This window comes from Melospiza melodia, chromosome 22 (genome assembly GCF_035770615.1).
Source record: "Melospiza melodia melodia isolate bMelMel2 chromosome 22, bMelMel2.pri, whole genome shotgun sequence".
Lineage (NCBI taxonomy): Eukaryota > Metazoa > Chordata > Aves > Passeriformes > Passerellidae > Melospiza > Melospiza melodia.
Genome location: NC_086215.1, coordinates 7,451,349 through 7,467,327, shown reverse-complemented (window position 1 = coordinate 7,467,327; position 15,979 = coordinate 7,451,349). Strand labels below are relative to the sequence as shown.

The following is a 15,979-nucleotide window of genomic DNA, read 5'->3' as shown; positions in this document are numbered from 1 at the left end:
GTCTCCTCTCTGCCATGATGGAAATACCAACCAGCCATGGGATGACAGCTACAAAGAGAAAAGCTCCACTATCCTGTAGGGGTGTCACCAACCTTTCTGAAGTGGTCTGTGCTTTGAAATGGCCTTTGTGTCAGAAGCTGAGGCAGTCCTGGAGCACAAGATTGTCATCGTGGCCAGGCTGCACTGACCAGACACCCATGGCAAGCAGAGCTGGACTCAGCACAGATTGCCCAGTGCAGGAATCAGCTGGAGAGCAGAAAACTCTGCAACATCTGCCTGTGCAAGGTTGCCACTGGGTGGCATTGCTGAAGGCTGCTGGATCAATGGTCCTTTCAATAAGACACAAGTGCAGGTACACAACTGCATCCAGTTCCTGAATTTTTCCAATAGCCCAAGGCCATGAAGAAGGCAAAGGTTATGGCAGAAAATGGCAAAGCAATGAGATGCAACAGGCAAAAATAGACAATAAAGGAAGAAAGAATACAGCTCCTGCTCATTTCCAATTTCTTGGAAAACCATAGAACTCTTTCTCTCTCCTGGGAATATAGTGTTAAAGAAATTTCTGGTTTCTTAGGCCAGTCCCTGCAGAAGAGGGATCCTTTCTCTGCAGAAAGTGTTGGTCCCATTCAGAACAAGACTGTTTCAAACTCCCTTCCAAGGGGTTCTGCATATCCAAGCTCAGGCTTGAAGGCCAATCTTCAAACCCACTGTTCATGGCAGCATCCACCCTAAAAAGCCTCTCAGGAATCTGGGTCCTGAAGCCAGGTGTACTTCTCAAGTTGCTGCTTTGCAGAGAGGTTTGCAGGGATCTGAGCACACCAAGAGCCCCCAACACCCTCCTGAGACCTCCCTTGCTGTCACAGATGTGCTGCTTGTTATGGCAGCTTGGGGACAAACCTGCTGGGAGAAACCATGGCCAACACTGGTCCTGCTGTACAGATGGGATGGAAGGAGAACACAGCCAACATCTCAGCCCAAACCCAGGAAAAATTCTGCCTGTGCTGGTGCACTGTGGGATGCACAGGGGAAGATGTCACTGCTGCCCACGAGAGAGGAGCATCCCATGGTTGTGAACGTGAGAGGCAGAGCTGGGGCCCTGCAGCTTCCAGCACAGTAGCTCTGCAGTGTTTGCAGCCAGCACTGTCTGCTCTGGGCTAAATTAACCGACATTGCTGTGTCTGCAAGCAGACACAAATCAAGATAGATATGTCTACGCCAAATAAATCTCAGTAATTTATCAGGAGTATAAGAAAAAACAGGGGAAGATTGGGTAATGATGTTCCTCACTGGCCAAAATGGGATAGACACTAAAGGTGAGGAGATTTAGGTTTTAAGACAGAAAGATTTAGGTTTTAAGAACCAGAAGAGCTGCCAATGGCAAATGTTTAATCAGAGCAGACACGAACTGTGGTCATTACACTAAAATGGCTGTGGCACAACATATATTTCTCAGGGTTGAAAAGAGGACCTGCACCAAGCAGGGCTCTGGGCAGTGTGTGTAATGATGCACGTGAAGTCCCAGCAGCAGTGGCTGCCCGGATAAAGGCCCACACTATACAGAAAAGAATGTAAAACATTTATATTAGACAGGAGTTCAGCATGTCGCTCATGATTCAGTCTGCTGTACTCCCCAGCCAAGGGCATGGCGGAAAAGGGATGGAGATTGTTAAAAAGTTGCTGGGGGCTTGTGGAGGGGGGGAGCAAGGAAAGGAGGGGGGACTGGTGGGTTGTAATTCCTAACTCCTGCCTCGCTTTCCCCATTTATTGTCCAGCCCTGTCATAATTAAGCCCCCCCTCTTGGCTCCACCAACAGAGAGCAAGTCAGCACTGAGGGCTTGCATAAATCAGAGCCCATTTGGGAGGGAGAAGCAGCCCAGCATGAGCAGGGTCTCCCAGGGACGGGCCCGCTGGTGGCTCCCAGCGGGAACCTCTGTGTGTGACTGGTTCACCAGAACTCAAAACAAAACAAACCAGGCACAAAGGGAAGGGACGGGAGGGAGTAAATGTACAATCCTCCCATTCAGATGAAAGAAAGGGAAAGTAAAACAGTAAATATCGCGGTTTATAGACAGGAGGACGCTCTGACCCGCAAAGAACAGCCATGTGGTTTAACCCTCTGTGCACCGGGCTCAGCCCGGCCCTGGGGCTGGGTTGGGTTTCCACCATCCTGGGAGTGAGGGGAGGGAAGGTGGAGAGGTGCTGTGGAAACACCACAGTGCCTGAAAATCCCTGACTGGGATGTCTGGAGGTCAGAGACACCCTGGAGGAGAAGGTGAAGGGTTGGAAAGGAGCAGTGCTAACATGTGGGAAAAACCAGAGCAGTTCCCTGCTCTGCTCTTGATGACCCTGTTGACTTTGGCCAAGACAATCAGGACATCCCTACCTGCAAACCTGACATTACAGCCTCTCTCCTTTAGAAGGGGAAAGGCATGAAGGAGATGGTGCTGGTGTCCTTTGACAAATGATCTTAGAATACTGATATTGAGAGAAAAGACTTTGATTTAAAGGACAAGAGAAGAGCCTTGGCTGTCCTTCCCAGCACAGAGTGATGGGTACATGGCTGACCCTGACACAGCCCTGTGGGTGAGCAGGGCTGTCACTCTTGTCCAGTACAGGGGAAGGGACTCAAACAACTGCTCCTGCTGTGACAGGACATCCCAATCCCATTAAGAACATGAGGCAACCGAAGACTCTTTCAGCTGGCACAACTCTTCACTGGGATTTTCCAGTGCCAATCGGGGCTCCCTGGGATGGCAGCACCTTCCTGCCTGCTCCAGGCCGTGGCTTCTCCCACAGGGCTCTCTGACCTTCAGGATGGACATTTTGGTGACATTCTCCTGCTGCGCATTCCCCAGCTCAGGGACAGGAAGGCTGGTGGTTTCCCTGGCTAGGGACCTTGTATTCCTCTCCATGTCTTTCTGACTCCATCCATCTCCAGGCAAGGAAGGGTTAACCCACACATTTCCAGGGTACTGGGGCGCCTGGCAGCTGGAATCCTTCCAGCACAGGGAGACAACAAGCATCTCATGAATGATCTTCCCCAGTCTGTGTCCTTGCAATGGAAAAACAACACATCAGGGGCTGCCCTGTGCCTTAAAACCTCATTTTTCAAGGAGAGCTCAAGTATAACCGGAAACCTCACAGAAACTCCCGTGTTTTCCTAAACAGATGTCCCTAAGAAAGGGCAGAAATCTCCAGTGAGATGGATGGCTGGTCTCTTCTCATGCTGTTAATGCTGAGATTTTCTACTCTGAGAGAAACCATTTGTCAGGCAGAGCAGCAGGACTGAGAAGTGTGATGTTTTCCACCCTTGCTGTGGAATAGAAAACATCAGGATCTTCACAAGAGAAAACAGGGTGAGGTGGTGGTGTCTTCAGTGCCAAGGGCTCTGCAAAAATCCAACTCAGCCCCAACACCAACTGCTGAAGGAAACCCCAATGCTCCAGCATCGTTCAGTGGAGATGTGAGGGCAGAGGAAGTTATTTCTCATTACTCTGGTGAGACGTTTTTGTTCTAATTACTTGACTGGTTCAGAAATGGAAATTTTCTGGGTGATATTTCTAGACAGAGTAATTGCCTAAGAATAACACAGGCAGCTTTCCTACCACTGTGCTGGTTTCAGTGTCAGCAGAGGCCAGCTGTGTTTTCTTTTCGATGAACAGTGCCTACAGTTCTCATCCAAGGTCAGTCCTGAGGGAAGTTAAAGAATAATAATCCTAATGATGCTTTGCCCTTCAAGGACAATGTCTGGTTAAGGATCTCAAAGCACTTCTAAATACTCATTTTTAACAGTATCCACAGGTGCCACTTCAGAACAGGAGGCACTGGGCTAAGCTCTGCTCAAGGCTGTCTCACGCCTCCCACAGGAGGGGAAACTGAGGCACAAAGCACTGCAATGTGTTGCCTGAGATTGTGCAGAATCTGATAAAGCTGCAAGTAGAACTCAGATGTGGGGAACTTTGCTCCTTCAGTAGTTGCTCTTCAAGGAGAGAATTAACAACCATAACACAGAAATGGCTCTAATTTCCAAAGAGAAGTAACCACCTTTGATAGATACAGAGGCTGGTATCAGACTGCTGGTACTGAAAAGGATCCACCTTGACTTCTGTAGACTTCCTTGGTCAGAAACCTTGGAAGAAGTGACCCAAAGAAGAGCCAGAGAGGCTGACAAGCTAAACCAAAGCAAACCAAGCTGACCATCCAGCAGGGAAAGTGTTGGGAAGGACAGCAGTGGTGGGAAGCAGCACCCGCAGTGCCAGGGCCAGCTGCCACAGCCACTTTGGTGTGGTCATGCAGGAACACACAGAATTTGTTGGAGGCTCTGTGGCTTCACTTTCAGGGCTGTTGGTGGACAAGTTTGTTGGTTTCAATCACAGAGATGTGGGAACAATTGTTGCTTTTTCCTTGATGCCTGTGGTTCCCCCAAAGCCTACAGGGATTGTGCATGTCCTGGGTTATGCCAGCAGAATGTTCTCCATGGAATTACAACAAAATGCAGCTCAGTGTCTCTTTTCCCAGGGTCTGGTTTCTCCAGCTGCTGGCTCCTCTACTCCCCCGAAAATTTAGGGCAAGTGAAAGCAACATAGCACTCAAAGCAGAGAATCCTCTCCTTAAAGCCTGGAACCTGGAGCACCAGGGCTGTGGGCAGATTTGAGGTGGCCAGAAGTGCCTCTGCCCTCTGCCTGCACTCTGGGCACCCAGGACACGTTGTACAGAGGGGATCATCAACGAGACAAGGAAAATGAGGAATTTACCTGCTCACCAACTTTCCCAGGCCGGCCACGGTTTCCTGGCTCACCCTGCAGGACAAGGAGACAAAGGCACACGGGTTACTGGGTGCTGCCAGCCAGACCCTGGGCACAGCCTGGCTCTTTGTACCCATTATTTGGGCTGCAAAGTGTGAATCAGGAAAAATCTGTGAGAAACAACATGTTACAAAACCAACTGTGCCTTGGAGGAAGAAAGAACTTTCTTACTTATCCAAAGTAAGAACACTACTGACACAAACATGGAGCAAACATTTGCTGTTCTGGAGTGAAATGCCCCAAAATCTGGTCCTGCTGCAGTAAAATAACCTTCAGTGAACCACATGGAAACATAAGATATCTATGGTATAGGCTCAGCCTAGTCCTGGATACTTTATCTCAAAGTTTTACAAAGCATAAGAAGGAAAGACAACCCAAATACTCCCAGGCAATGCTGCACCCCGATTCTGTTGTTGTAAAACCTCAGTCAGGCACACGTTACTGTCACATGGAGCACCCACAGGAAAACCACAGCAAGAACCTATGTGAGATAACTCCTAGTGCAGGAAGAAGGAGTCCAGAGCATGAAAATGATGAAGGAGAAAGCAGGAGGAGAAGGATTGCACACCCAGCAGGGCCCAGGGCAGCTGTGGCAGGCACTCACAGTGCCCTGCATGGGCCAGCCAGGCTCACCAGCAACCAGCAGTGTCTCCAGGACAGCAGCTGTATTTTCTCAGTAGGCAGATACTCCAGATGTGCTGCCAGAGCACATTTTTGCTATTGACTGTTTGAAGAGGTTGTTTTTGTTGGGTTTTCTCTTCCCTTTCGAGTGTGGGTTTGTGGAGTGCATTGCCCTGGGATGGCTCCTGCTGATAATTAGGCAGCAAAGATAGGAATGATGTGCATTGTTTTAGAACAAAACCGTGGAGAAGCAATGGAAAATGAAGTGATGATGGAGGGAGAAGTTGGTTAATATCAAAAGAAGAACACATTTGTTTATAATAGCTTAAAAAATGCACCATCATTCTTTTTGAAGAAAGAAGCAGAAGCTGAGACCCCAAAATTCTGAGAAAAAGAGGAACCCTCAGTTCTCTTGCTCTCTCTGGAATGAATACTTGGGAGAGTGGTAAAGGTGAGAAAAGACATTTCCCTCTTCCTTTCCTCCCTTCTACCCAGTGCTTTCCTGATCAGGAACAAACTCTTTTCTTACCTTTGGACCGTTGGGACCAGGAGTTCCTGGAAATCCCTTCCGACCAGACCGACCCTGAAATACATGGAAAAACCATAAACATCAAAAGCTTGCAGCTGCTTTGCTCACAGGTGCTGCTTACATGCTTGTAAAATAAAATAGAAACATAAAATATTCATTTTCTGATCCACCTATTACCAATTTTTGGGATATTTTACTATCCTGAGGTGACAATTATGTACAGATCCATTACAAAATCCTGAGCTGGCAAGCTCACAGATATGAAAATATTCTTTTTCTTCTTCTAGCTGTGTTTCTGTGATACATCACAGAGGTCAAAAGGACTCTCTCTGACTGTCCAGTCTTTTTTTTTTTTTTTTTTATTTTTCCTCTACTCATTGAAAAATACTATAAATCAAGAAAGAAACACAAGTGCTGGTTATGGAGATGATTTCCAATCAATGTCATTTATTTTGAGGATGAACTGTTTAAACATTAGAGAGTTTTTTTCAAGGTTTGAGACTCCAGGAAAGCCATAAACTCAACACCCTGTGCAAGGCACTTCCTGGACTTTCAGCCATCCTGGATCAAGCAATCAATCAAGCCCTGGACAAGACAATAATTCAAGCAGGGCAGATTAACTTCCCAAACCAGGAGGGGGGAAGCTTTTTGAGAATTTAACTACAATTCCATTGTAAAGTCATCAGTGCTGGTAATAGCTGAGTGAATAAATGAATGGAACCTACCTCTAGACCAGGGACTCCTGGTGGTCCTAAGGGGCCTTCATCTCCCTGAGGTGAAAAGAAATTAAAATAAAAGGCAAAGCAGTGACAAAATTTGGACTCACCATGCAGCAAGAATGAAATGCCTGAAGTATGAGCAGCAGTTAAACATAGGCTGTGTGTTCAGCTGTCACATTTTAACAGCTGAGCCCTTCTCTATCTTAGAGCAGCCTCTGAGGTTTCTCAGGAAAAAAAGATCTCAAGTCAAGCCCTGCCAGTAAAAGCCATCCAAAATGTGACCAAGGGAACACCAGTTGATTTGGTCTGTGATGAGCTGGACTTGGCCACTGGGGTACCCTGGACATGCTGCCATAACTCTGCTTCATTTTATTTGGCAGGGCTGTGAATGCTATAGAGCTCTCTTTTTCTCTCTTCCCCCCCCAAAAAAGCATGCTCCAAAATTTCCCACAGAACCACTTGGCAACTGTGTGAACATTTCCCTTTTGCTTTCAGCTGGGACTACACATGCTGCAGAATGGAGCTATCACAAAATCTCACACAGCAATTGGACTCGCTCCTCTCCCTTGGCTCCACACCAATTTCTAATGTGATAGGATCAGATCTACAGTTTCTAAGAGACCTTCAATTAAGCTTCACAAAAATCATCTCAAGTGTCCAAACCCAATTGCCAAGAGAGGAATTAAAAGCGCCCTTGGCAGCCCCAGCCTGGCTGCTCTCCTTTGGGTGGGCAGCCCTGGTAATGAAGGGGCACTGGCAGGCTGAGGGTGGGACTGGGGGTCAGGAACCCAGCTCCAAGGGCACAGACAAGCCACCCACAATATGCCCCATTTCCAGAGGGATCCAACTCAATTCAGAGCCCTGACCCAGTGCCCTGGGTGAGCGCGGGGGTGAGAGCACAGTGCTGTGCTCTGCTGCACACTCTGAGCCCTGCAGCACAGCTCACACCAAACTCCATGTCCATGTCTTTGGGCTCACTTTTACACTCACTAACTAGAGCAAATTGAAGGCAGCTTGGTCACGCCTGCTTGAACCTGGAATGCAGGGCTTCGATTCCCTTTGTATTTTGGCCGGAATATTTTTTTCTTCCCCCCTATTTCACTGCAAATAAATGAGCTAATTTGCATTAATCCCATTTAGAGAACAAGCAGAAGAGTTCCCAGAAAAAGTTAAGAATTATTAGTGCTATTAAAACGAGCTCCTGCCCATGCATGTGCTCAGTATTATTTACACAATGTCTCGTGACTCTGGACAAACAGCTTACACTGGCCTGAGTGAGAGGAAATTACACCAATTTCACTGGAGTTCCAACAGGATAAACAGGGAACCCAGACATTCTCTGCTGCTCCCATCATGTACAATTAAATCAGTGACAATTGTTCCCTTCCTAATGACTGCAAGGGCAATGATGCTTCAGGTTCTGAGGTGAAATTGCGAGTGAAAGCTCTCAGGTGCTGGGCAAATGAAGTTCTGCAGAGCAGCAATTCCCATTTCCCTCTCTTTTTACAGAGGGATGTTTCTCTGTGTGAGAGGGCAGAGTCTGCAGGTCTCATGGTTGAAAAGGAGCAGACTTAAAAGGAGCAGAAAGCAGATGCCAGGCCAGGGCATGTCTGTGCAAGGGATGTGCAGGGAAAAGGGCTCTGACACCCATCTGGGGGTGGGGAACAGGCTTTAAAAGCAAAGCCAAGGCAGAATTTAGGGTCAGCAGATGCCAGCAGTGGCTAGAAGCAGAGATCACAAGATCACACAGCTCAGGGGAAGCTCCTCTTCTGCAGATCTCTGATCACTCAGTATAAACATCTGCTTCCAAATTCAGAGGGACCAGAGCATTTTAAACCACAAACACCATTTCACCATTCATTAATTTAGAAAATTCAGCATTATTCTTTAAATCAAACCTCTTTTGAGCTGAGGACACTCACCTCTTGTCCAGGCAGTCCTCTTGGCCCAGGTAAACCTCGTGCTCCTGGCTTTCCCTGAGAAAGAGCCAAAGGAAAAGATACTCAGAAAATAGAAACATAAGCTCAGAAGGGCAATTAAAATGAGAAAGTCTCTTTCACAGCCATGGGACATTATCCAATGTCAATTTGGTTACAGAAAAAAAAAATCTGAAGAAAAGAAAACGCTGCACTTGGAGGCACCTCAAGCCAAACAGACCAAGCTGAGATGCTGGCCAGGACAATCTTTAGGAATCTCCTGGGCTTTCTCTCTTCCCCCCTTCCCACTACTTTGTTTTCCCTGGCTGCTCCCAACCCCATACAGAGCTGCAGTCTCTGCTCCACTCACCTTCAGACCTTCAGGGCCGTTTTCTCCTGGTGGGCCAATGTCACCTGGGAAGCCCTGGAGGAAATGAGGAACAGTCAGGGGGCAAAGGTGGAATTCTGCAGAGGTGAAGCCTCTGTCAGAGGTTTAGTTAGAAGCTAAGGGACAAGGTGTGTTACATGCTGGCAGTGTCCATGTGGAGGTCACCACAGCTTTGGGAGTGAAGGGAATACAAAGGAGCAGCATCATCAGTTTGATGGAAGAGCAGCCTTTCCCTAATTCCCTTTAGGTCCATCTTCTTACAAGATTTATTGCAGTGAGGGCCTTCCTGTCATCACACAGCTAAAAGCAGCGATTTGGGTTTTAATTAATCTTTCTGAGGCAGCCCATAACCTCTGTGCTCCCAGAAAGGAGCTGCAGCCTCGGCGACAAAGGGAAGCAGGGGAGGAATTAGGAAAGGTGCTGACACCCTCGTTAGCTGCCGTCAGCCTGGCAGGGCTCCTTCCCACCCAGCCACCCACCCATGGAGCAGGAAACAAAGGAATCCCTGCTTATTTCCAATGGCAACAAAGAGGAACGATTGCTAAGTGGCAGCACTCAGCTGAGAGCCCTTCCAGACCCTGTGAAATACCAGAACGCTGATGAGGGGAAAACAGACATCAGCTGTGCTGGAAGGGGCTCTCCAGCATCTTACAGACCTTGTGTCTGGTCACTTACGAAGGAGAAAAAATGATGGTGTGCTGGGGGAAGCTCATCCTGCATCTAAGATATCACTGTGACCTTTTTTTGTTAAGGGAAATAAGAGGACTTTCTACCTTAAATGGTGTTTTCAGGGGGAAAAACTGAAAAAACTCCTTCATTTTATCTATGACAAAAAGGGGAAGGAAAAACCAGGATCTCATCTTCATGAGATGTAGATTAGGTCATGAGCCCATCTTGATTCTTCCTACCCCATCACCACTCATGTGCCCTCGTATCCCAGCAGAGAAATGAAGCCTGAGGCTGGGAGCATGTGAGAAGGAGGTGGTGGGACATACCTCAGGGCCAGGGGGTCCTGGAAAGCCAACTGGTCCTTTGTCACCGACTTTTCCCTGCAGAAATTGGAAGAACATGGGGAGAAGTGAGCAGGCTGCTGGCTGTCAGGTTCCTGTTTAGAACAGCCAAGCTGTCTGTCCAGCTGGGCACAGAACCTCAGGAAGGGAGGTGAGGGACCAGAGGGTGCTTGGTCACTTACCAGGGGGCCTGCCTTCCCTCGTGCCCCAGGGACCCCAGGCAAACCCTGGCTGCCCTGAGAGAGACACATTTCTTTCAGAACACAACGAGGCATCATCAAAAAAAATTCCGATTTTCCCCAGGCTCCAGCTTTGCTGCAGAATGAGGAGCATCTCCTAAAGGCTGAGCTCAGCCCTGCATGGAGCTGGGACAGCTGCACTGATGTCAGGGAGATGTTCCTGAGGACAGCCCTGAATTTAGCCCCAGAGAACACAAACTGCTGCAGTTGGCTGTGGCTCAGAGCCACGCAGGCTCCAGCACAGGGCCATGTGCAACATTTGTCAGCCACAGGCAGTATCACATTAAATCACAGGGGAGAAGTCATTTGATCAGAAGTTATACAGAGCATTAAGTGGTTCCCTGGGTCAGGGTTTAAGTTGCTGCATTGAGCAGACAAAATCTCCTGAGTCTGCAGCCTCTGGACCACACACATTCACACACATCCTCATCAATCCCATCCCTTCCAGCCTCTGCTAGGAGACACAGCCCCTACAAAAAAACCCTGCAGAACTGCTTTTACTATGGTAACTATAAAATCCATATTCTGATGTGGATTTTAGAAAGGCACAGCATACCCCAAGTGGGAAATATCCAAGCAGGGCAACCTGACAGCAGGATGCAGGCAATTCCAGCTCCTAGTGGAGGAACTGAGATAACTGGTGGCCACTGCTATGTGAGGGGAAAAGAACAAAAGAGAAAAGAAAAACAATTACCTTGTCTCCTTGGAAGCCAATATCTCCTGGAACACCTGCTCTTCCCTGATCACCCTGGGTACACATCACCAGAGAGTTAAAACAGGCAACAGCAACAGCCAAAATGCCCAGGTTGGTGCTCAGGAGGTGCAAAAGGCTCAACAGCAGCTGCACTCAGAACTGAGCTGCTGGCAAGCTGCAGATCACACTGAACACAGCAACAGCCCTGAACAAAGTGTGGATTGCCCAGCTTGATTCTAAGGTGAGGAAGGAGACTGCAGGAGAGCAAAAACCAGGAATTCCCCAGCATTGTGTATCTACAGGAGCAGCAAGAAGAGAGAGCACATTCCTCTGGCTAACAGGGACCATGATGGTGGTGAAGTGTTAAATTCAGCTGAACAGAAGAGCTCAGTTTTCAATGAATGAACCTTTTCTCTCACAAGGCTCTATAGAAAAGCAAACAATCCTCAGGGTTTCTGTGAGCATATCCTAGTCCCGACATCAAACATCAATCCTCTTCCATAAGAAAACAAGAGCAACTTCTGGTAATGCTTTAGTAGTACCTCCCTGCCAGTCTCTGAGCTGAGCTTCCCTGGGAGGGGTCAGCTGGTGCTCACTGAGATGGGAAGCCCATCACTGACAGTATTTCCTCACCAAGCTGTCTGTCTGTCTGTCCCTCATTGGACCAACATAGCAGATTCTGCCTCCCTGAGTGGAAGCCAAATATCCCTGAAGGTTTTCCAAGGAGCAGTGGGCTACCTTGGTTTGACTCTCAGCCCTGCTGTGAGCAGCTCTGGACCAAATCACCTCCTGATGCCCCTTCCAGCCTCATGTGTTTAGTGATTGACTTAAACAAAGGATGAGTCAATGATGGGGCAGAGAAAGGAAAATTCTACTTGGGAAGTCAAGGGAGGAATGACTACAATAACTTGGTACAATGACAAGACCCAACAAAAATAACTGCTGGAGGAACTCTGTCCCATGAACTTGGCTCCCCAGCAAGGGAATGAGCCACTCCAGGGCTATATGTTTAAACATAGCCCACATGGAAGACATATGGAGTCCTGCAACAGAGCCAAAGTCCACAGAGAGATGTCAGAGAAAGTCCACTTCACTCCAGAAAAACCACCCACTCTCACCCATCAGAGAGCTGAAATAATTGCAACTACCTCAGCAACATGCAGGGGATAATCAAATTGTGGACGGTTCAGGTTTGAGTTAGTAAAAACTTTTCAAAGACAATTTTTCAGAAGAAAAATAATTAAGAACTATGCAGATTCAATGATGGAAACATTTCATGGATTCATGCTAAATTTGCTTAAATGTTTTGGCAAATGTTCCCGGAACATTTCACTGAACCATCTTCAAAACAAGTCTTTTACGTAGCAAAATTAAAATGTTGGTCTTAAAAATGTTAAATTGATTTTACTCATTTGGTTTTCAACCTAAAATATTTTAAGTTGAGTCAAATAACCAACATTTTGCTTCATCTGAACTATTTTCCATATTTTTTTCCTTTGGCAATGCAAAATGGAAACAATCAGCTCTTTACACAGCTTCAGTTCGGAAGAAACCCAAGTATTAGATAGAACAGAAATGGTAAAAAAGCTACTGTGTGACCCAGCTCCTTCACAGATTTCTCTCATCTTCTCTGAATTTTCTACTTATTTTATGCAGTCCAAGGCTTAAAACACTAAAATCTACTTAATTCTGGCTCCTGACTGAAGGCAGCATGAAAACAGCTTTTCTGGAAGTGACAGGTTGGCTCTGAGATTTGGCTTTATCATCAATTCTGAGGGTCAAAGAAGAAAGATTGTATTTTTTATTAAGCAATTTTCTACCCAGAGAGTACAAGTGGCCATTGAAATACTGTTTCACAAGAAATACTTGGACACTAAGTAATAACTACTAAAATAAAAGAGTTTCCTGAGCATAGCAAAACGCAGGAACAAACTTTTGTTTCCAACCTTTAGGAAAAGTGGGGCATGACAGCGAAGCCAGTTTTTAAACAACTCTGAGAAATGGGCATTAGAGAGGGTAAGAAGGAAGCATGGAAACAAAACTCATCTCTTAACCTGAGCTGGACTTCACACCAGATGTTGACATGTTATTGTGACAGCAAAATGTCACAGCATGAACAGTCCATCCATGGCTGTCAATCTCTTAAACCAGAACTGAGCACTGGGGCATCACCTTTTACCTGCCCCGGAACTAGGACCTGGGATCTGTGTCCTTAATATGAGGGGAAAATTACAGAGGAAAGAGGTCAGGCATGTTTGTTATTAAAAACTGAGATGCTGAGATGACGAAATGAGCCTGCAAGGACTTGGTTCACGGGGCAGGAAAAGGAATGCAGGATCTGAAATTACAAACAGCCCCTGCCCATGGGATGCTGCCTGTGCTTCATGTTTCACCTATAAAAAGAAATACAGCTTCAGACACCCCCAGGGCTTGTGTAACCCAACACAAACAGAGAGGGGCTGCAAGGGAAGGGACCAAATGCACAGCTGTGGGATGTGTTTGCTGTCTGGGGGATGCAGAGGAGGTTGTTGTGCAAAATCCCCTCAATTTTCCTCAAGTGGAGTCTCTGCTCCCAAGACTTCCTGCTCAGCAATGCAAAGGGAGCTAACACCACACAGCTTCAGAGGTATTTGCCTGAGCCATGTCCTCCACAAGTTACAGATGTCCTGATTCATAAAACTCCTTTGTGAGAACAAGGAGCTGGGATTTCCTCTGCTTCCTCCACCTTTCCCCTGCACTCATCACTCCACGTGGCCTTCTCAAGGCCCCTCTTGATTTCAGAGTCGCACAGTAATTCCACTTCTCCCTTTCTTCCCCCTCTCCTTGCCTCCATGAAAACACAGGAATGCAAACAGAGGGATGACCTGGGTCTGCCTGTCTAGATTCTGGATAAAAGGATGTGATTTTAGCTGGAGGAGTGAGATGCTGTCCCTTATTCTGGCTCACACCTGGCCATGTGATATGAGGACATCCTCCCAGATGGACTGAGGTGGGAGATCCAGTGACATTCCTGCTGCCTACACAACCATCCAGCCACCCTGTCAGTGTCCTCAGCTTTTACCAGCATCCATCTGACTGCTGCTGACTGAAGGGAGTTTTCCTCAGCTACAAAAAACCCAACCTGTACAAGGCCACGTGTTTTGGATGTGACCAAGACAGATGGGATTAATAGGAGCTTGCAGACATCCAATTAAATCTTCATCAACCCAGGAAGGCAGGATGACTGCAGCCTGGAGCTTGCAGGGGAGGCAGCTGGGGGGGAAGGAAAGGTTTCCTGTACCTCAGGAGTCTGGGATTGTTGGGAGGCTGGATAATTCTGCACTTGGGAGTATTGGAAGGATAACTCCAGAGACAGCCACAAACCATTTGGTTACTGGGAAATACTGGACATAAACAGAGCAGTGATGGAGACTGAACTGTCCAGGAAGGTTAATTTTGCTAAACAATGATTTAGATCTTGGTGGCTTTTAAGATATTTAACCATTTCTCCCAAGGAGTGGATGGAGGAGTCTGTGGACTCTAGGATCTGGGGTTTAATCCAGAAACCAGCTACAATGCCTTAAGCTAGTCCTAAAGAAAAAGCCCTTCTCTTGTCCAGTCATTGCTCTCAACAGAAGTGGGAAAGCAGCACAAGGGAGAAATGGAAATTGCAGACACAGGAGTCCTGGCTAAGAGCTGCTATAGTATAAGAAGAGTTGAATCACTGGTTTGACACTACTTCCCCCCCTGTGCAGTTTTGGGCTGCTAAATCATCCTCTAAAAGCAAACATCTAAGAAGAGAATAAAACATCCGACAGGAGGAGGAGAATACACTTAATGGTCATTTTCCACTGCCCTCCTGAGCAATCAGAGCCAGCAATAAATAACTGCACCTCCCACTCCTTCAGACTAAATAAATCCTCCAGCTGAATATCTGTAGGAGGAGGGTTCTCGTGACAGTGAGACATTTACACACACAGCTTCATGCTGATTTAGCTGGGGCTGTGTGGTTTTGTGCCAGCACCACTAAATCACTGCAATCAAGGCCCCTCTCCATTTTGCTTTTTCTCCAGTGATTTATATCAGTTTGGGACAAGGCAATTTCCTCCCAGTAGGAAGCTGAACTGAGGTGAGGCTCCTTGAACAGGAGCAGAGGTATCCAACACACAGCAGTTTTTTCAGGGGATCTACCTGGTTTGATACAGAGCTGCTTTTTCTCACCACATCTTTCCCCCAAATGCATTAATGCAAACTCACTGTCAGTGTTGGATCATCTCCTCCCCATCCCATCATGCAAATAACAGAAAAACAGTGGAACATTACTGTCATCATCAGTGGGAGATGGGAGCTCCAAAGAGGATCTGAGCATAACTTATCTATACTCCATGAAAAAGGGGATGGGGGAGATATTAAAGAAAGAAAAATCAAAACTAGAGTGTCACAAATGGAGGGAGAGTGAGAGCATGGGGTATAGATGGCCAGGGTGGAATCAGCACTACAATGCTGAATAAGAAACTAGAAAGAGGGTTTCACATGCAAAATTAAAACACAGTGCAATAAGGGAGTATTCAGATCACCTTATCACCTTTCAGTCCATGTTCTCCAGGGTTTCCCATCAGCCCCTGAAACAAAAGAAAATTCAGAGTGAGGTTGAGCCATGGTGGAGACTTGCTCAGGTCTGTGACATTGCTGTTTGCAGATGGCGCTGGTGGCTCACACCCACAGCACTGCCCTGGGACAGTCTCAAGGTCCAATGCCAGACTGCTCCTAAAGTGTGCTCCATCACACATTCTTCATGTGGGAAAATGCTTCTGGAATTCTCCACTGAGAGCACCAGTGGGATGTTGTGTTCAACACCACTGCTGCCCATCCTTTCTCTCAGGACAGTCACCACTGTCCCAGGGAGGAACAGAAAAACCTTCAGCCCAGCTATGGAGGGATGAGAGCTCAGAGATTCCCTCACCTTTAATCCTTTTGGTCCTGGATAGCCAATTGGTCCAACAGGGCCCATGTCACCCTAGTGAGAGAAAGAAAATTACCACAGTCATTGGGTGCAAACCCAACAGATCCCTGCATGTG

The 15,979-nt window shown here is 47.1% G+C and overlaps 1 protein-coding gene across 2 annotated transcripts in view; it reads right to left on the bottom strand.

Annotated features, from left to right (window-relative positions):
- Positions 1-15,979, bottom strand: part of LOC134428304 (collagen alpha-1(XXVII) chain-like) — a 145,445-nt gene that overhangs the window by 60,588 nt on the left and 68,878 nt on the right. For both annotated transcript variants that reach the window (XM_063174925.1, XM_063174926.1), the window contains exons 15-24: positions 15,864-15,917; positions 15,478-15,522; positions 10,922-10,975; positions 10,171-10,224; positions 9,974-10,027; positions 8,961-9,014; positions 8,597-8,650; positions 6,681-6,725; positions 5,956-6,009; positions 4,755-4,799 (exon numbers count right to left, since the gene is read on the bottom strand). In XM_063174925.1, the coding sequence (XP_063030995.1) occupies positions 4,755-4,799; positions 5,956-6,009; positions 6,681-6,725; positions 8,597-8,650; positions 8,961-9,014; positions 9,974-10,027; positions 10,171-10,224; positions 10,922-10,975; positions 15,478-15,522; positions 15,864-15,917 (513 nt within the window). The remainder of the gene's footprint in view (positions 1-4,754; positions 4,800-5,955; positions 6,010-6,680; positions 6,726-8,596; positions 8,651-8,960; positions 9,015-9,973; positions 10,028-10,170; positions 10,225-10,921; positions 10,976-15,477; positions 15,523-15,863; positions 15,918-15,979) is intronic.